The following is a 21,925-nucleotide window of genomic DNA, read 5'->3' as shown; positions in this document are numbered from 1 at the left end:
AAGTCATTATACAGGAAAAACTGTTTGTTAACTTTTTTTTTTCCTGTAAAATGCAATTTCTCGTGGGTTTGGAATGTTTTATTGTCAGTCCTTAAAGTGGAGTAAAAGTGTGACACCATTATTCTCAGCAGTGATCTGGGAGTCAGAGATGTTTCCAGGGCTCTTCCCCATGCTGTCCTCCTTCCATTCAGCCCCTTTCCCATCCATTTGGACATTTTCACTGCCCCCAGACCTCTCTGTAGGGTCTGCAGGAAAAAAGCTCGGCTTTCCCATTGTTTCCCATTATACTCGTTACTTGAAATGAGAATGCAGGCACTAGGAATCGTTCAGTTCGAGTGACGAGCATCCGAGCATTTGGTTCTCTCTCTTCCTTGGTGATAATCTTATTGAAAATCAGAGTTCTTTTTGGCTACGTTCACACTAGCGTTGTGCGCCGTTGCGTCGGCGACGCAACGCACAACGCACGCAAAAACGCGTCAAAACGCACGCAAAAACGCTGCGTTTTGCGACGCATGCGTCGGTTTTTGCCGAAAATCGGACGCAAGAAAAATGCAACTTGTTGCGTTTTCTTGGTCCGACGCTTGCGGCAAAAAAGACGCATGTGTCGCACAACGCAACAAAAAAAAACGCATGCGTCCCCCATGTTAAGTATAGGGGCGCATGACGCATGCATCGCCGCTGCGTCGCCGACGCAAACCCGACGCACATTAGCTTAACGCTAATGTGAACGTAGCCTTTCTCCTGCTTCGCCCCAGCATGAGGTCTCTTACTTGTTTGCTTCCCTCTATCTAGCTTGGGTTACCCCACTGTCTGGGACCATGTGTGGCCCAATTTTTCTTCTCTACTGTGGGAACAGAGTTTACAGGAAACATTTATGGAAAATTATATCAATGATGGCAAATCTCACTTCATATTGAGCCATATTCTAATAAACCAAACCCTACCAAAGCTGAAGTGTCCCAATGTACATGATACTGCAGAAAAAAAATCTCTCAAATGTCCTCAGTCTCAAGTAATCTTTGTTTTACAGTAAGTTACCAAAATCTTCTGCGGCGTCAACTTTTCCATCTGAAACTCGTATGTTTTACAGGATTTGTAACAGTTCATGATCATGAGATATTTTTTTATTTTTTTTAGGGGAAAAAAAGCCTCATATAAATGTACGCTGAGCAAAAGCTATGACTAATGTGTGACTCCAAGCAGTCAGGGGACAGAGGAGGCAGAGAAGGGGGTTTACAGAGGGATTATCACAGTTTCAGTTTCGTTTCCTATGAATTGAATCTCTGCAGATGGAGAGGAGTATATAACCCCTGATACAGCGCAGATCTCCAGTCTATGTGAGGACACCGAGCTCTTCATACCGGTAAGTGCCCGCACCTCCCTATAACATCCCAGCACCTCCCTGTAACATCCCAGCACCTCCCTATAACATCCCAGCACACGATACATTGGGGAGCAACTAGGGACAGCCAGTTATATAACCTGTCTTTATATCATTAAGTGCAGCCCTTTGTTTTTCTCAGTGATTTTGAGTAATGACATCAGTTTCATTTGCACCCAACTTTCACCTGCCCTTCCACACTCTGGTCATATGCTAATGTCTTATATTTAGCAACAGATGCTCAGGACTCAGGAGAGCTGAGCTATTCTGATAAAATTTGATTCATCAGGTTCACTTGAATTTCCTGAAAGGAAAATTCTATTCACATCCTATTTATTTTACAAACATCCCCTGTCTCCTGCTCCCTGCATGGCTTGCTTGCTCCCTCAGATCTCCCACCCACCCCTCCCCATGGCTTGCTTCCTCTCTCAGATCTCCCACCCACCCCTCCCCATGGCTTGCTTCCTCCCTTAGATCCCCCACCCACCCCTCTCCATGGACTCCTCTCTTTTGCTCCCTACCTGCTCCTCCCCATGGCTTGCTTGCTCCCTCAGATCTCCCACCCACCCCTCCCCATGGTTTGCTTCCTCCCTTAGATCCCCCACCCACCCCTCTCCATGGACTCCTCTTTTGCTCCCTACCTGCTCCTCCCCATGGCTTGCTTGCTCCCTCAGATCTCCCACCCACCCCTCCCCATGGTTTGCTTCCTCCCTTAGATCTCCCACCTCCATCATGTCCTTCCAATTGCTCTCTTCCTTTCTCAACTTCCCACAAGTTCCTCCCTTTTGCATGCATCCTCTCTCAGATCCCCACCATGGCTTGATTCCTCCTTCAGCTTCTCACAAAGTTCTCCCCTTGGCTCGCTTCTTCCCTCAAATCCCCACCAGGCCCTCCCATGGCTAGTTTCCTCCCTTAGACCCTTACCAAATCTTCCCCATGGCTTGCTTTCTCCCACAGCCCCTTTGACGTTCTTCCTTCCTCAGCTTTATACAAGTTCCTCCCCTTTTCTCACTTCCTCCATCACATCCCAACCTGCTCCTCCCCATTGCGTGCAATCTCCCTCAGCCCTTCACCTAGTCTTACCGATGTCTTGCTTTCTCCCTCAGGCCCTCGCCATGTCTTTCCCATGGCTCACTTCCTGCCTCCAATTCCCACCATGTCCTCCCCATGGATCACTTCCTCCCTCAGCCTCTCATCCAGTACTCCCCAAGGCTTGTTTCCTCCCTAAGCCCCCCACTATGTCCTTCTCATAACTCGCTTCCTCCCTCAGCTCCACACCTGGTCTTCCCCATGGCTTGCTTCCTCTCTTTGCTCCCTACCTGCTCCTCCCGATGGCTTGTTTCTTCTCTTTCCTCAATAAACATTCCTACCCATAGCTCACTTGCTCCCTCACCCAATACTCCTCATGGCTCACTTCCTCTCTCAGCTCCCCACCTGATCCTCCCCATGGCTCGCTTTCTCCCTCAGTTTCCCACGAGGTCCTTCCTATGGCTCACTTCCTTCCTCTGGCTTTTGATTTGATTTGCATCTTCTGTCTTCAGTGCTTCTGGGAGAGATCTATGTCCGGCCCATAGATCTGAACAGCTCATTTACATATTAAGGAAAATGAGAATTTCTCTGTAATAAGACATCTGATCACAGATATCAAGGTGTCATTTTATTCAATTTCCTATAACCTGCATAAACGGATTAGGAGGGTTGATCCTACTGACAGATTCCCTTTAAAGATGAAGCCAATTACGGGACATTTTTTGTGTTTTCGTCTTTTCCTCCTATTCTTCCAGCAGCCATAACATTTGTTTTTTATTATTTTTTCCTTCTCTAGAGCCATACAAAGGCTTGTATTTTGCAGGACAAATTGAGGTTTTGAATGACACCATTAATTTTATCATGTGACTTACTGGGAAACGAGAAAAAAATCCAACTGTGGTGAGGTTGCAAAAAACAAAACAAAACATGTTTCTCAATTTTTTTTTTGCTTTATGGCGTTAATTGTGCTGTAAAAATGACCTGATGATAGGATCCTACCAGGTCTGTACAATTACAACGATACAATATATTTTTTTATTTAGGCTGTGCGCTCACGATGAGTTTTTGGTGAGTTTTTGACTCTGCGTAATTTTCCTGTATCCGGAAGAATGCAGCATCTTACAGTCCCGACAATGACCTAATTTACCTAATTGATGGAATTGTGTGAGATCTTCTATTTTTCGCCCTTAACTGTCATTTTTATTGATACCATTTGGGGGTAGGTATCATTTTGATTGCTTCCTATTTCATTTTTTTGTTTATTTCTAATTAATGTAATTTTTGATTTTGATAGATTGGCGTTTGATGGATAAAGCAAAACCACATGTTTATTTTATTTTTTTTAATACAGAAAAAAACAAGTGATTCAAATGTTTATTTTTTTTATGTTTTTAAAAACTTTTTCTTTTTAACAGTATTTTTTAGTCCATTTAGGGGACTTGATTCTGTATTCATTCAGTCGCTTGTACTATATACTGCAGCAACAGATTAATCTTGATAGGAGCAACATCATGCCAGGCATGTGAAACTTAAGTAGACCCCAGGCTACCATTGATTGCATTCCAGGGGGCAGGGCATTGGCAGGTGGAACTGTACGCCTTCCAGTATGCACGTATTAAATTCGGGTTAAGAGTAAAGGTACCTTCACATTAAGCGACGCTGCAGCGATACAGACAACGATGCTGATCGCTGCAGCGTCACTGTGTGGTCGCTGGAGAGCTGTCACACAGACCGCTCTCCAGCGACCAACGATGCCGAGGTCCCCGGATAACCGGGGTAAACATCGGGTTGCCAAGCGCAGGGCCGCGCATAGTAACCCGATGTTTACCCTGGTTACCAGCGTAAAATGTAAAAAAACAAACAGTACATACTCACCTTCGCGTCCCCCGGCGTCCGCTTCCTGCACTGACTGAGTGCCGGCCCTAACAGCAGAGCGGTGACGTCACCGCTGTGCTGTACTTTCACTTTCACTTTACGGCGCTCAGTCAGTGTGGGAAGCGGACGCCGGGGGATGCGAAGGGGAGTATGTACTGTTTGTTTTTTTTACATTTTACACTGGTAACCAGGGTAAACATCGGGTTACTAAGCGCGGCCCTGCGCTTAGTAACCCAATGTTTACCCTGGTTACCAGTGTAAAACATCGCTGGTATCGTTGCTTTTGGTGTCAAACACGACGATACACGCCGGTCTGACGACCAAATAAAGTTCTGAACTTTGTTCAACGACCAGCGATATCACAGCAGGATCCTGATCGCTGCTGCGTGTCAAACTAAACGATATCGCTAGCCAGGACGCTGCAACGTCACGGATCGCTAGCGATATCGTTTAGTGTGACGGTACCTTAATGGTTGCTGTTGAAAACAGATGCTGAGTAAAACAGCCGGTGTCTGCCTTTTATGGCGCCGTCTCATCTGCTATGCCCTCGTCATATAATCAAACCCGCTCTATCACGTAATAGTACATCATAGGGCGAGAACAGTTTAAAGGGGCTGTTAGGCTAAGAAAAACATAGCCACAACTGTCCACCGTTTTTGAAGCAGACATTAACCACTGAATAGAGGCAATGAGAACCATGACTGACGGTGGTATCCAGATCAGGTCATCTGGAGGCCAAAATTATAATGTTTAATATTATTTCTCATGCCAACGGGCTTTGTTTGTGTTATGAGGGGTGTGATGAACCCGCACTTCGCCACCCTGCCTGACACCACTATTACATCAAAAGGATCACGCAGTGCTGCCTCCCCACTTTCACCAGTGTGACGTTCCGCACCTCCTGGAGACATGTAAGGTTAGCTTGGCACAGTTTTACACAGATATCCCCTGTCCACACGTTCCCATGGAGGCACGAAGAGTGAGAGGATGTGGCCCACACAGACACTGATGTGGCACCATACTCGCTCACAATCCTGACAGGCCCCTTTCACTAGCACCAGTGAAACAAGGACTGCCACCAGTTCCTTGTTAGATACAAGCCCGATCCATTAAGAGAATTATATTGCTCCAGAAACCAGCCCCGGTAGCATGAAATGCTAAAATGAGAAACAGACATGTGGATTCATGGATCGAGATAAAAGAACATCCCTAGGTTAAATTATATACTTAATCGCCTTAAGGGTACACTAGAGAATACGCTATATACACAATGGTTATATATATATACAATGGACTATGCAAATGCAATAGTGGTAGGACAAAAGATAAGCAGATGGATCATATCAATTACCAGTTTGATGTTAGACCATGTGTGCCCTGGGCCACAGATGGCATGAGCTGCCAGCTATTTCCTCATTCCTTCACAGCACGTTACTCAATGTGGCCCCCACTATTGAAGCGAACAGCAAACATACCAGACAGGTAGCCCACATGGCCTTACACTAGTCTTTATCCCTTTGGGTCACTCCCCTCCTGCCATCTGGGCTGAACCGAAATCACCTACCCCTGCCTTTAGCAGCTAAAAAATCCAAAACCGAAGATGGGTCATAACTTCTTAATGGACAATTCTAAGGATGCGGTTTTGGCGCCATCAGATCCAGCCAGGCACCTGCTACATGTTGAGACCAAACACTGCTTTGATGCCTGGGTCCTACTAGCCATTCTATATATCTCCCTACCCTGTGGTGTTAGAACGGATAGAGACCTTGGAAGGCTTTCGGTTTGGTCCAGAGATCTCAAAAATGTAACTGTTGTGTGACCGGGATGTACGATAAGTTCATATTCTCCTTATAAAATCATGGCTGACTCAACAAACCAGTTAGACTGCATGGTATCTATTTTTCAAACAAGCCTTTTGTTCTGAGCTTAGCTGGCTCGAGGTGTGAGTTAGGTGTCCTGTTACAGCTGCACATTGGAAGGGGGTTTTAGAATCCCATGCCAACTAGGATACAAATGATTGACATGAAATTATATCTCCAATATTCTTCACAGGGGTACATGTGTTGTGGGGTTTTGTTTGCCATACCGCCCTAGTCCGCACGTTGCTAATACCTTAACGTCAGTGACTATCCTCACATCTCTCATCTGCAGCAGTGATTCTGTGGAAATGGCGCAGAGGATGGCCTAGATTCGCCTACAGGCAGAAGCAAGATTCATGGATTGGCTTACATCCCTGCTGTCTCAGGGCAAAAAACCTCCTGCAACTAACAGCCACCCTGAAGGTGACTCCATACATGTCAAGTCTAGCACCATCAGGACAAAAAGTAAGCCACATTCATCAGTACACCACAGCTCCAGATCTTCCCAAAAGGCCCGAAAGAAGAGGTCCTCCAGGAGACAAAGGAGCACAAGCTCAAGTGCCACCCAAAGCAGAGCAGAAGAAACAGACCATGCCTGCTGGAATGCCACTGCCATTGAGCCCAATGCCTGCAGCCAATATCAATATTCAGCTTCTCCCAGTGATGACCAAAACCAGCACCAACTGGAGCCAGGGGAACTTCCAGAGGAGAGACACCACAATTATTGCGACAATAAACCCCACTCATACAGTTCTGGTGATCTGGAGCCAGGAGAACTTCCAGAGGAGAGAAGCCGCAGATATAGTCACAATAGACCACACTCAAAAGGTACTGATAATCTGGAGCCGGATGATTGTTTGGAGAAGAGAAGCCACAGGTATTACAACAAAAGATCACACTCATATGGTCCTGGTGATCAGGATCCCAGGGAGTGTGTAGAGGAGAGAAGCCGAAGGTATTACAACAAAAGTCCACACTCACATGGTCCTGGTGATCAGGGGCCCAGGGAGAGTCCGGAGGAGAGAAGCCGCAGGTATTACAACAAAAGATCACACTCATATGGTCCTGGTGATCAGGATCCCAGGGAGTGTGTAGAGGAGAGAAGCCGAAGGTATTACAACAAAAGTCCACACTCACATGGTCCTGGTGATCAGGGGCCCAGGGAGAGTCCGGAGGAGAGAAGCCGCAGGTATTACAACAATAGATCACACTCACATCGTCCTGGTGATCAAGGGCCCAGGGAGTGCCCGGAGGAGAGAAGCCACAGGTATTACAACAATAGATCACACTCACATCGTCCTGGTGATCAAGGGCCCAGGGAGTGCCCGGAGGAGAGAAGCCACAGGTATTACAACAATAGATCACACTCATATGGCGCTGATGATCATGGGTCCAGGGAGAGTCCAGAGGAGAGAAGCCACAGATATTACAATAGACCCAATCCATATGACCCTCATAATCAGGGGTCCAGAGAGAGTCCTGAAGAGAAAAGCCACAGATATTACAACAAAAGACCCCACCCGTATGGCACTGGTGATCCAGGGTCAAGAGAGAGTCTGGAGGAAAGAAGCCGCATGATTTGCAAAAAAAGACCCCACCCTTATGACGATAACAGCATTGGAAGGCCAGGCACCAACTACAGGTCACCAACACCACAACGGCCTCATACACAGGACAGGTCACTGCACCATAGCTCTACCAAACCTCCTTTTTGCTACTTTGGCAGACTTAGTGCAGATCGTCCTATGCCGGCACCCACTTCACCTGATTTGGCCTCCAGCAGCAGCTGCACTGAGCCAAAGTCTACACCGCCAAGATCCCCGCATCACAGACATCAATACAGATCCCCGACTCATGGACAGAAAACAAAATCCCCACATCAGAGGCGGCAGAATAGATCCCCACATGGACATTCCCGCACCAGATCTAAATCTCCTCAGTTCTGGGTCTCTGGGGCTGAATATTATGTGCGTGCCCCTATGGCTTTCAGCCCCAGCACTGTGGAAAGTGCCAGCCAGCATTGTGGGTCCGGTACAACCGGAGCTTACTCAGCATCAGGATCACCGTCCGAACTTCTAATGGGTGAGTGTGACTGGAGAAATGTTTGAGGGTAAAGGATAGGGTTACCTAGCACTGAAGATGTCTGACAGGATAATCAATAAGTTGTAAGCTCCAGAATTCCTTCTACTCATCCATGAACCCAAAAATTGTTCTGTAATCCTTAATAATGACCCTGAGCACATGTGGGACAAACTATTTAGGTGTTCCAGAGACACTCACATGGACGAGGTAAAACAGATACCACATACAATAGGAAGCTGGTTGCATAGTTTTTCAATACTTGCTAGTAACTTGTGCAAATGATTCCACGTGCAAAGATCTGCACAATTTTTTCTATGATGACGTGATACACTGTGCCTGCAAAATATATGGGGCATCCCATTGGTACAGATATGACGAACAGTTTGAAAAACATAGGGTATCTAGACTGCAGCTGACATGGGCAGCCAGGTTGTACTGTAAGTATGTGGCTCTTAGTTATGACCCCTAGTCATGGGCCGTTGCCCATGTTGAAGAATGGGCCCAAGTATCATGTACCTTTGGTGGAGGCATCTGTTGGCTTTTCAATGAGCACTGTTGGAGATGACACGCAGCTTGTAGGTGAACATATAAGTGTTCCCACTACGTGGAAGCTCACTCTGCAGTATACTGTTTCAAAGAAGCCAAATATGCCGAGGAAGGAGGATGCCAAAGATATGCCTAACAATGGTTATCCTTAGGATAGGGCAGCAATATCTGATTTGTTGGGATCCGACACCCGGCACTCCTGCCAATCGGCTGTTGGCGGCCGCCAGCCGTAAATGCTCACTTGCGCAGCTGGCCGTCTTCTGATAGTGGCCGCGGCTGGGTACTTGCACAACCACCTCCTATTGATTTGAATAAGAGGCGGAGCCGCAGCCACTACCAGAAAACAGAGGAGCTCCACAAATGAGAATTTACGGCCACCGACATCGATGATAAAGTAGGGGACAACCTCTTTAAGTCAATATCCTAGAAAGTGGGATGCTAGAAGTTCCGAATATGGATTTTTAGAATGGTATTGATCAGGTTCAGGCCTCTGGTGTCGCCTCTACAGTTGGATTAGTGGCAGAAGGTTAGGCAAAAGTGCAATCTTTGGGAAGCTATCCTCGATGTGATACCAAAAACAGGTTCATTACACATCAATTTCTTTGCTATGACAGTTTAGTCTTTCTTTAATCCTTTTAGATTGTGGATTACCTTGGGCTGTAAAAGGAATGTCCAAAAAACACGGCTGCTTTCTTTCCGAATTGCGCTAACTGTAAACCTAGATTGTGTCTGGTATCGTAACTCAGCCCCATTGAAGTGCGTGTAGCTAATCTGTAATACCAGACACCACCCATGGTCACACAGATGGCACTGTTTGTGAAAGAAAGAAAGAAAAGTTCCCAAAACATGTGAGGTGCTTCATCATATGTGCAAAACCACAGGCCACAAAGCTTAGATGTCCAACTTGGAGAGCTGTTCAGTGGTGAATGGTGATACATGACCAGCAGATGACAAAAAAATGGCATGGCTCATAAAGAAGACCCCTGATTTAATTAAGAGCCCGGACAAGACTACATACTTACCCTCCACGTTCCCGGCTGACACTTCATCCATCACAAGCACAGTCCCCAAACCAGAGCCGTAGACTTATACAGACCCAAAACCAGACTCTGCAAATACTCACCTCTCACCATTCCCACCATACTTGAATATAATCCATTCTCGGTGAAGATCTGTAATTTGCTACATCAATCAGCCCAATAGTCGTTGAGTAAAATGGCAACACGCTTGTGTTACTCCAGCTCCATTTAAATGGAGGATACACGATCCCTGATCTCATGATTCGAGGTGGGATCTCCAGAAATCACACTTTGCTAACGTATCTACGGCAATTTTGTTTGTTGGCCAACCTCTTCACAGGTATTGTCCCATGGGTGGCATTCCCATGGGTGGCATTTATTACCAATCCACATGATGTCCCATCACTAGAGGCTCTAACAATAGGAAACCACCATTTACAATAACGATAAATCCCAAGCCGATGGGTTCTCCTCTTTTTTATGGCGACATGAGGGTGTTTGGATAAGCGATTGAGTGGTTTAGACATCTGCATCACTGCTAAATTTAAATTCAACGGGACGGACGGGTATAAGGCTCTCCATCCATCCATCTATAGGGAACATCACAAGTTCTCTTTTATTATCAATACACGAATAGGACATATAATCAAGTTTATTAGGTCATTTTGGAGTCATCTCATGAGAAATAGATCTTAGTGACATGGGGTTGTCTTGAGCCGGATCTTTGGGTCCCATTATTATGCAAGAGCCTGGTGGATCCCCTATTACTCTGAAGGACCAGTTTGATTCTTGTGTAGATCAGAATTACCATCCTCATGAATATCTCCATACTTACGAGCTTGTGTGCTGGTCCATATCTGGTTAATACAAGCCATAATGAAGAGAAGTGTCAAAATTCTGGACCCTTCATGGACCCTTAGCAATTACAAAAGGTGTTTTTTTGTCATCAACTGTCTTTCCAAAATCAGATACTTATTTGTTGTTGTTTTTTATTAGACGACATAATGCAGACTAATGAAAATGGATCCGTCTTTACGGTCAGCTCTCCTTCATCTTTTGGGTCATTACCTGCTACCCAACCGGTAGCTAGCTCACTCTTCATGCAGCTGAAGCCAGAGGTGCCAGTGTCATCGTTTTCATTCTCTAGCACAACACCAGCTCCTCAGCCAACCAACGGACTGACGTTCTCACTAGAGAATATATCTCCTGCAGCATCTCCATGCCAAAACGCAAGCCCTCCAGCCCCGGTAGCAATTAAACTAATGGAGGATTTACCAGCAGCTGCCGAGATATCATCACAGGACCCTATATCTAATAGAGGTAAACTATTATCTAGATGACCCCGATGTATTATTTTTGTTGCTTAGAGTATATTTTAATGGATTTTGAACTTTATGTGATTTTCTAGGTTCCTCTGCTGAGGTATCGGTGTCTGAAGGTGTAACAGTAAGTATATATCTGCATCCATTATATATTCATCATAATCTAGTGATTGTGTCAAAATTATAGCATCTTGCCTCCCAGGTGTCTTGAATTCAGTGAAATTGACCCCCAAATCCTCTCCTATCTTTGATCAAAATCTCGGAAAACAGCAGTAATTACAACATACATCTCTTTTGGTAGAAGACATATAGTCAGCATGGTATTATTCAGCATTTAAAGGGATGTGATGGCGAGGAAATCTAGTGCAAACAAGCCATTCTGAATTGGCTAGAGCAGGAGTCTCAAACACGTGGTCCTTTGGTTCCTTTGTGTGACCCTTGGGCCCCAGAGACAACTGCGTCCAGCGACCCAGGGGCCACCAACATCAGTGCATCTTTACAACTGAATTTGCGTTCTCGGACGCACATCCGATTGAAATGTATTGTGGCTCAAAGACTGGCTCTCTGCACCGCAATACCGATACCAGCCACTGACCAATCAGAAGCCAGCAGCTGACGTAGGCATCCCGGCGCTGCCGCACATGACATCAATCCTAAGTGCCGCGGCTGTGGAGGAGGCAGAGGGTGATGTTCGCAGAGGGAGCGAGATCAGTTGAGAAGAATTTATTTTTGTATGTGTTTGTAAAGAGCAGCGGAATGAGGACATTGTTGCAAGAAGGGGACAAGGATGGGGACATTTTAACATTTCTATAGGATGGGTAGATTACTACAGGCCCAGGGACATTATTACAGGACAGGGGACCTTGTTACAGGACAGGGGACATTATTATTGGATGTGGCCCAGAATTACTATATGGGGCTAATTGTAAAACTATATTACTGTATGGGGGGTCAAAAAAAGGAAAACATAAAAAAAATAAAGAATAATATTTGGCCACTATAAATGCTATTTTATGTAAAAATTTAAGTAAAAGAGAAGACCTGTACCATAACCCACATGATAAACACAATTAAAGAGAATAAAAACATATAAAAAACATGATCAAAAAGTCATATAGAAAAATACTGGTATCACTAAGAAAAAGTAACCTGCTCCCACAAAGAAAGCGACCAGGACTAGGGAAGTCAAGTCACCAAGTCAATCTTTGCTCCGGGTGAAGGTGGGTCAAGCTACTGTACAACATGAGCAGATGCCTTCACTAGGGTTGAGAAGGGAATATGGCAGAGCTTTGGGTGGTTGCACCTTACATATACATATAAGCGTGGCATTTTGGCTGACACTTGATAAGGTAGATGTGTTTGGCACTGCAGTTGTTCGTAGCCATGAGTTTCACTGGCTACCATCGAAAGTCATATTTACCAACTACTTCAAAGAAAAAAATGGATGGGGCTTATTTTCTGGGCGTTCCTAGGTGGATTGCGGTGGAACGTGAAATGTCCTTTGGATTCACAATCGAATGTTGTAAGATATGTCCTTTTATCAGGGAATCTGAAAACGCCTGAAATGGTCTGATATGGAACAGGGGCATACCTATAGTAGGTGCAGGGGCTTCAGAGCCTAAAAAGTTCTGATTGGCCCATATATAAAGACCCAACAATACAGAAGTCCTAAGATAGTTGGGGGCCGGGCTGGAGGTTTTGTATTGGGGCCAACGATCTTCAAGTTACTCCACTGATTTGGACGTCTTATATAGGATCGTAATTCCCATGAATATCACAGATTATTCTCAGCTAACTTACTTTTTATTATATTTTATTGAAGGCCCAACCTGACAACGTCCTATCACAACAATATGAACACAAGATCCGTCCGTGCATTGATCTTATTGACTCCCTGAGATCCTTGGGGGTGGAGAAGGATTTGGGATTACCAGCGATCGCTGTGATCGGTGATCAGAGCTCTGGGAAAAGTTCAGTTCTGGAGGCCTTGTCGGGAGTCAATCTTCCCAGAGGCAGCGGTGAGAATTCGGGTCACAGTATTACATGTGGATGTGGTTTGCTCATATGATATCCATACAGTATATCTAAATAAATGTAACATTACATGACCAAATCTTATCAATTTCAGAAAGAAGGAAAAGTTGGCAACAGCTTTTGTATAGGATATAACATGTATTTGATGTTTTTATTTATATGTGGTCGGTCTGGAAACTGCCAGAGGTAAAGTCAAGGAAAGAAAGTTGACTAGCTATCTTCAAAAATATTGGCCTTCCTCAAATCAAAAACTTTGATATAAACCTAAAGTCTAACTTATCCTGAATAGCAATAGGAAAAGTGTCAGTCATTTTTTTGAGGTTCTAAAGCCTAAGATTGTCGTGGTCCCTATGACCTGCAAAACATTCCCCCAGACAATGGCAGATCAGCATCTTCCTTCAATTGCTTTTCACACAGTCAAATCGTATTTTTTTTCTGTCTGACATTATTGATTCTCTAAACCAAGCATGAGTTGACCTCATCCCCTCCTAACTTGGGGAAAATTACCGTAGATATTGTAATTATGTGAATGGAGCTCTTCGAGACCCATATGGATACCACTGCCCAAAATGTGGTATAAAGGATCTTAACGTGTCTATAAAAATAGTGAAAAATGGCTGTAAAAATGATTTCATATCATATTGACCTCATTATTTCTGATCTACTATACAGGCATTGTGACAAGATGTCCTCTTGTACTCAAGTTGAAAAAATCCAAAAACGGTTCCCCATGGAAAGGCAAAATAAGCTATCTAGATCAGAATGTGGAGCTAAAAATTCCAGGGGAAGTGGAGAAGGAGATCCGGAAAGGTAATGATCTAGGGGCAGCCATGAAATGTGCTTATGCTTATATTTATCGAACAGGCTTCAATCTGGAGTATAACTATAGATGGGACACGGATGACACTTATAACTGGAGGCTCATTGCGTTCAATGACAAAATCGTACATTGTATGAATACAGAATTGTATGTTCTCCCCGTGTTTGTGTGGGTTTCCTCTGGGTTCTCCGGTTTCCTCCCCCACTCCAAAGACGTACTGATAGGGAAATTAGATTGCGAGCCCCAATCGAAGACAGTAATGATGATGCCTTTAACCACTTCACAACATATGAAACTTGCGTCGTATGTCTTGTCCCTGCCTTTGATGCGAGCTCCCAAGCCGAGCCTGCATATTTCCCCTCACATGGCGGCTGATTGAATGTGGAGTGGAGATCCACCCACGGCCATTTACCTGTTAAATCCCGCTGTCAATCTTTGACAGCAGCATTTAACATGTCCCTCTGCATCATTCCAAACTCCCACCGGCATGCCCAGGACATGATCTTGGGGTGCCAATGGGTTGTCTTGACCGCTGAAGGTCTGCCGATCACCCCTGTGCCTGTCATTACGATTGTCTGTGAACACGGGCCTGAGGCTGACGTTCATATGAGATCATGATTTCTGAAACGTATAGTACAAGCGTCCGAACGCAGCTTCAAGTCCCTTAAGGGGACTAATAAATACAGTAAAAAGCAGGAAAAAAGTTTTAAAATTTATGAAAAACACAAATGTCCAAATCACCCCTCTTTTGCTCCATTAAAAATTAAACAAAAAAAAAAATACATATTTGGTATCACTGCATTCGCAAAAAGTCCAATCTATCAAAGTATAAATAAACTAATCCAATTGGTAAACAGCGTAACGAGAGAAAAAAAATGAATAAGCCGGAATGAAAAAATTTTTGGCCACCGCAAAGATGCGATCAAAACATCATATCTGACCCAAAAGTAAAAATGGCAGCTCAGGATGCAAAAAATAACACACATCCCCAGATCTCAAAAAATAAAAAAACTGTATAGATTTCGGAAAATGGTGACAAAAGCAAAAAAAAACATCTTTCTTACAAATTTCCAAAACATTTTTCACCATTACATAAAAAGAAAAACTATACATGTGTGGTATCTGCGTACTCGTACAGGCCTGGAAAACCATAATGGCAGGTCGGTTTTACCATATAGTGAACATGGTAAAATGAAAACCCAGCAGACAATTATAAAATTGCACTTTTTTTGCAATATCAATGCACTTGGAAATTGTTTTTCTCATTTTCCAGCACGCTATGTGGTAAAATGAATGGTGTCATTCAAAAGTACACCTGCAAAAATAAGCCCTCGTTCGGCTATATGGAAAAAATATAAAAGTTGTAGCTCATGGAAGGAAGGAAAAGAGTCTCCACAAGATGGAACGATACCCCTTAGACTCGCTTCAGAGGCCTCTCAACCACCCAAATCAAACCTCTGCTTTGCACTGATGAGAAGCAAACTCCCCGAAACACATCAACAAATAGAATTTCTGGTTTGTCTTCTTATCCCAAGTCATGTGGCAAGGCACGTTAAAAGGTCGATATTGACTTTCAAGATTGCTAATCACAATAGGTGGCACTTGAGTTCAAGACCTCTCCCTCTCTGAAGAGGATGTTTGCATATTTCACATCACAGAGGAGCATTGCAATGCCTATAAGTCTCCTTACACTGGATTGGCATTGCATGGCCTATAAGTCTCCTTACACAAGCTTTCCACTCTCCACAAGGAGAGACATTACCCCTTAGACCCGCTTTAAATATCACTAATTCTTAATCCAAACATTCAACATGGAAGAGCAGACTTTTAAGGATGGCACAAAGCTGAGATCACTAACATATCCCATCTAATTCATACCACCAAGAAACAATTCTCTTCTTTACAGGAGCTAAGATCTAAGTCCCCAAAAATTGACATTCCAACCTTTGCCTATTTTTGAGCCTGCAGCTACATAAATTCAGTATTACCACATCTAGGTTCACAGAAAAACTGGAATCCTAGAGGATAAATTCTCTTTCCTGACACAAACAACGACATCTAGAAGCCACACAACTCAACGTTATAAATTGTCCTTGCCAAAACTTTATTACTGGTCTTACAAGATGCCCATGAGATATTCCAACCTTGGACAAATCCACTATACTAACTTCACATCTAACTTTTTCTGTTATTTTTGATGCTTTACAAGATAATAATCTCTTCTAGCCCAAAACCATATTGCCGGTCCTGGAAAAGGAGTCAGCCAAGATCTCATTACCCTTGAAGTAGTGTCTCCAAATGTCCCAGACCTGACACTTCTCGATCTTCCTGGAATTACAAGAGTTGCTGTAGCGGATCAACCTCAAGATATTGGACAACAAGTAAGCAGAGTGACCTCAATCACAAATGTACTGTGGAAATCTTTCTAAATATCGCAGGATGGATGGACATGTTACTGATCGGTAAATGATAACAATATGAAAACAACATTTTCAAACCATCTCGATTTCCCCAGTGTGGAGTATGAGCCACAAGCAGAAATCCCCTCACATCCAGCCTCATGTGCTGCCACTGAGGTTATTAATATTCATCTGAAGAAGGTTCTGCCACTGAATGCACTCTGGAAATTCATCAAGGTCCACTGCTGGCAGCTCCATGTGTATCTGCGACCAATAGTAACTCAGATGTGCTTGATGGAAAGACAAGTCCAGAGATGCTGCAGGTCCTGAGTGCATGCTTAAGACTTACAGGCTGCTCATAGTAGCACAAGCACCATGTGGCCTGACGATATCATGTTGAATAATGGATCCCGGAACACTTTGGAGAAATGACCGTGCTACTTGTTCCACCACCAAATCAATGTAACACCGGAGCTGTTATTGTTCCTGGAATGAAGACCAGGGAGTCCATCTACATTATGCCACCCCACACCATGATCCTGGAAGTAAGACCGGTGTGACAATCATTCATGAGGGCATCTACATGGGGTTGCCCATGTGGTCTCCAGGGCAATCTCTATTGCTGTATCCAAGACAAAAGTAGGACTCATCGCTGAAGAAGACAGGCCTCTATTGCCCTTTTGCTCTGGACCATGATGGCATTTGAGAGCAGTGGCATGAGATCAGTGGACACACTTAGCTGGACATCTGGCTCATAGCCCAATATCGGACCAACACCTTCTGATGTTTTGCGTCAACACTGAAGCCTTAGGCTTCATATTGTACATCCAATTTCACTTGCAGTACAGAATGCATCAATCATGGAACCGGTGGGATATACATTTTTCCAAAGTGTCTCAAGAGCCATTATTCAATACAATACAAGATCTCGTGTTGCTCATGCTACAGTGAGCTGCTTGCGTGGCTTAAACATGCTCTTATGGCTGCAGCATCTCTGGACTTTTCTCCCAACGAGCACGTCGGGGACGTAATTGATTGGTGATTTCACAGGAGCTGCCAGCAGCAGATTTTGATGATCTTCCCAAGTGCATTCAGCAGCAGGACCTTCCTCAGATGACCATTAACAACCTCCGTGATGGCAACCGAGGCTGGAAGTGCCAGGATTTCTGCATGTGGCACTCATACTCGAAACTGGAGAAATTGAGATGTTTTTAATTTTTTTTCCATTTTTTATCATGTGCAGATCATTAATATGCTTATCCATCCTGTGATTTCCATAATTCCATAACTTCTCCTCTTTTGTGTTGTAATTCCAATACCCAGGAGTGGATTTGAATTTGCTCAGTGAGAGAACTTGGCAAGAACATGGTGGGCTAAATAATCTCTTACTGTTGCTATCTTTGGTCTCAAGTATCTGAAGAAACACTGTATGCACACAAAAAACACATAAAGCAGAGACATGGCATCATAAATGGACATTGAAATAAACAAAGTGAGCTCAGAGAATGAATCCTTAATAATTGGATTGGATTAGTCATGTGAAAGTGTTATAATCCCAATATCCATCTAAAGGTACCGTTACACTAAACGACTTACCAACGATCACGACCAGCGATGCGATCGTTGGTAAGTCGTTGTGTGGTCGCTGGGGAGCTGTCACACAGACAGCTCTCTCCAGCCACCAACGATCAGGGGAACGAGTTCGGCATCGTTGAAACTGTCTTCAACGATGCCGAAGTCCCCCTGCAGCACCTGGGTAACCAGGGTAAACATTGGGTTACTAAGTGCAGGGCTGCGCATAGTAACCCGATATTTACCCTGGTTACCATTGTAAAAGTAAAAAAAACCCACTACATACTCACCTTCTGATGTCTGTCACGTCCCCCAGCGTCCACAGGGTTATGCGCTGCTGCCAAGAGCTTCCTGCACTGACTGAATGTGTCAGTGCCGGCAGCAGCGGTGACGTCACCGCTGTGCTCTGCTTTACGGCCGGCCGGCGCTGACACATTCAGTGCAGGGAAGCCGCCGGCGGGGGACGTGACAGACATCAGAAGGTGAGTATGTAGTTTGTTTTTTTTACTTTTACAATGGTAACCAGGGTAAATATCGGGTTACTGAGCGTGGCCCTGCGCTTAGTAACCCGATATTTACCCTGGTTACAAGTGAACACATCGCTGGATCGGTGTCACACACACCGATCCAGCGATGACAGCGGGTGATCAGCGACGAAATAAAGTTCTGGACTTCTAGCTCCGACCAGCGATATCACAGCAGGATCCAGATTGCTGCTGCGTGTCAAACACAACGAGATCGCTATCCAGGACGCTGCAACGTCACGGATCGTCGTCGTTCTCGTTGTAAAGTCGCTTAGTGTGAAGGTACCTTAAGATCAGAGGCCCTCACTGTCTGTGGAGGGAATTCTTCAGATTTTGTAGTGAGTCATAAATCCTTTTTCACATTGTTTATGTTGCCTCCTAGACCACAGAAATATTTGGCCTCCAGTAAATGCTTTTTTTTTTTTTTATCTGTAATCGTGTGGCGATGAGATCTCATCCTTGCCTTCAGTTTCTCTCCTGTTTCTACCACATAGAGTCCTTCAATGGGACATATAGTGCTCAGAATTAAGTACACCACATTGGAAAAAGAACATGTGAATGTCCCTGGAATCTTATAGTTCTGCTGTGTGTTGGGAATCTGTATCCTGTCTTTGTTTAGCTTATGCGCTAGAAAAAAAGACCCTGCTGGAATGTCCAGGACAAGAGAGCCTTGTATGATCTGAACACAACCTTACCTGGTTCAGTCTGTGCCTTCAGACTTGTATTGCCCTTGTTAAAGTTAATCTGTACACGATGATCTAATAACTTCTCCATTTTGCATTTTAATAGATCAAGAAAATGATCAAAAAGTACATAGAAAAGCAGGAGACCATCAATTTGGCTGTGGTTCCTAGTAATGTGGATATTGCCACCACTGAAGCTCTCAAAATGGCTCAAGAAGTGGATCCTAGCGGAGAGCGGACACTGGGTAATTATGTTATAAGTTGTAGTCTTCTTACTAACAGAGTGATAAGAGTAGTAGTAGTAGTAGTAAGTGGCTCAACACAACTCTTACAAGATGAGACACTTCAGGACAAAATGTAATACTGAAATTTTGGTACCTGGTCATGTAGAACAGAGTCCACTAAAGGTGTTGAAGGAGCTTACAACTTTCTTTTCATTGGTGACTCTTGAGACAGTTCCTCCATGTCTCTACAAACTTTTAGTTTTGCATGGTTTTGAAAAACTTACCGTATGTGGAAAACAAATTTACTGTGTGCAACCTCATCCAGATTTTAGATGTTTCTCTTGTGGAATGCAAATTGCCTCTTCAGATAAAAAGAGGACTTAAACTCTATAGCGCCACCTGTTGGAAGTAGCGATCCTGCAAGTCACAATCAACCCTTTAACGAGTCGTGCAATATGACTTAGGATAAAAGCCAAATCAGTATCTCAATTCGCAGACACGGTGTTTCGGGCTGTTGGCCCTCGTCAGTGCGAAGCATGAGAACTGATTTGGCTAGGTGAGAGGCTCTGGACTGAGGTCTAAGGGGTTAGGTTTCTCCTTGTGGAGAGTGACATACCAGCCCGAAACACCATGTCTGCCATGTCTTCAATATTTTGACAAGTATGGGAAAGCATTGCTTCAAACTACAGGACCACACCACAGTGTGGTAAAAATTGGGGGAAAAAAAGTACATAATCATCTATCGATCCCCCTCCATTCCCCTTTTCCACTGGCAATGTCCCCAGCTGGTCCACTCTTTTTGGTGTACTTTACTTGTGACCGCTGAAGCCAAATGACACTGACCAAGCTGGAAGAAAAGAGAAAACTGGTGGGGAAAATGGCCAGTGGGATGGAGGAGCAGCAGGAGATCACTCTTATCGTTCTTATTATTTTACCACATTGGGGCCATATGTAAACTTTTATGGATGTTAATCACCATTTTTAATAATGTTCACACATAGATTGGCCAACATTTAAGGATGTAGATATTGATTTGGATTGTGTTTTGGGTTCACATAATGCCTCCATGACAGCTGCTCCACCTCTCAGTGCTGCGGTCAATATATAGACGACACCTCATTATCAAATCTGATTTATTTCCTAGGGATCCTGACTAAACCAGATTTAGTTGACAAAGGAATGGAACCAGATGTTGTAAGTGTTGTCCAGAATCTGGTGTACAAGCTTAAAAAAGGCTACATGATAGTCAAGTGTCGGGGGCAGAGTGAGATCATGAAGAACATCTCACTGGAGACCGCCCTTCAAAATGAGCAAGCTTTCTTCGAGGATAATGAACATTTCAGGTAAAATGCAAACATATTATCTCCAGCTGTAACAATGGATGAGGGGCCGGGCTCCATTAGGGGAATTTCATAGGTGCGCAATAATGGGGAATACAGAATTAGAATTAAGCCCCTCTGCCATATTGTAATAATATAATTTTCCGCATTTTCATGACATTTAATTCTGGCCCCCAAATACTCACTTTAAGGCTGTGTTAGCATAAAGTCCACCTCTTTTGTAGGTTGGATTATGGGATTATCCCAGTAAATTGAAATAGGATGGCAAATACGGAAAACATAAAGATTACACTGTTCCCATATCTTCATTAATCACTGTGATTATCAATCAGTAGGCAAATATCCTCACAGTATATAAGTATAAGCAGTCCTTAGAAATCCTAAAATTATTCACATGTTTCTTCGCTAATAGCTCTAACAAATCCTTTAAAAATAATGAAATTAAATAGCTATGATGGGGAAAGTCTGGCAGAACGTTAAGCAGTGGAGGGGAGTAGCGGAATTTACGCGATATGCGCCGATTTGGTTGGATCCCAGGTTGGCGGAGCTTATGAGATTGCTGGGGGTTCGGTCAGTGGAGGCGTATTGGTATTTGGTTCGTGTCTCAATTGTTTGATGGGGGTGTTATTAAAACGTTTGAAGTGCTTAGGAATGAGTTTCCTTTAAGTCAGATGTTCTTTCAGTATTTGCAGTTGAGACAAACAAACAAAATGAGGTGTCGCGCGTGATTCTGCAGTCCGATAGCTTGTTCAATCTTATGGGGCCTCGGAGGAGCACGAGGGGGTTCATTACTTTAATGTACAGGGGTTTGGTGGATACCTTTTTATTGAAACACCCGTTAAGGATAAGGGAAAAATGGGTGGCAGACATGGGTCCCTTGTCGGAGTCCCAGTGGGAGTCCAATACATCCGCAGGGCGTCCTTGAGTGAGGCCAAGAGGGTGTCGCAGTTATACCTGGTGTATAGGATGTACAGGACCCCGGTATGGATGACGAAGGCAGGACTGAGAGGTGACTCAAAATGCCCAAGGTGTGGTGAGGAAGGCGCTGATCTGCTACATATGATGTGGTCGTGCGCTCGCCTCCAGTCCTTTTGGGTGAAGGTGCTTAACTTGATCCAGGAGGTGACAAGAGTAGATGTTGTGCGCAGCCCGCTGACTTGCCTCCTGGGTTGAATGGATGACATTGCTATGGATGAATGTGGAAGGTTGATTATTG

The 21,925-nt window shown here is 44.2% G+C and overlaps 1 protein-coding gene across 3 annotated transcripts in view; it reads left to right on the top strand.

Moving 5' to 3' along the window:
* The first annotated feature begins 1,249 nt into the window (after positions 1 to 1,249).
* LOC143815040 (interferon-induced GTP-binding protein Mx2-like) overlaps positions 1,250 to 21,925 on the top strand; it is a 34,778-nt gene continuing 14,102 nt past the window's right edge. Inside the window, exons 1-8 of one of the 3 annotated variants that reach the window (XM_077293848.1) lie at positions 1,250 to 1,363; positions 10,788 to 11,111; positions 11,200 to 11,237; positions 12,936 to 13,131; positions 13,820 to 13,957; positions 16,194 to 16,348; positions 19,252 to 19,390; positions 20,514 to 20,712. In XM_077293848.1, coding sequence (XP_077149963.1) covers positions 10,796 to 11,111; positions 11,200 to 11,237; positions 12,936 to 13,131; positions 13,820 to 13,957; positions 16,194 to 16,348; positions 19,252 to 19,390; positions 20,514 to 20,712 — 1,181 coding nt within the window. In that variant the 5' untranslated portion in view covers positions 1,250 to 1,363; positions 10,788 to 10,795. Of the gene's footprint in view, positions 1,364 to 3,492; positions 3,630 to 6,485; positions 8,227 to 10,787; positions 11,112 to 11,199; positions 11,238 to 12,935; positions 13,132 to 13,819; positions 13,958 to 16,193; positions 16,349 to 19,251; positions 19,391 to 20,513; positions 20,713 to 21,925 lie in introns of those variants that run through there. The other 2 variants (XM_077293849.1, XM_077293847.1) reach the window with 2 other exon arrangements.

Source organism: Ranitomeya variabilis, chromosome 3, assembly GCF_051348905.1.
Source record: "Ranitomeya variabilis isolate aRanVar5 chromosome 3, aRanVar5.hap1, whole genome shotgun sequence".
NCBI classification, from domain to species: Eukaryota; Metazoa; Chordata; class Amphibia; order Anura; family Dendrobatidae; genus Ranitomeya; species Ranitomeya variabilis.
The sequence above is the reverse complement of the archived record's forward strand: the minus strand, read 5'-3'. Positions and strand labels throughout refer to the sequence as shown.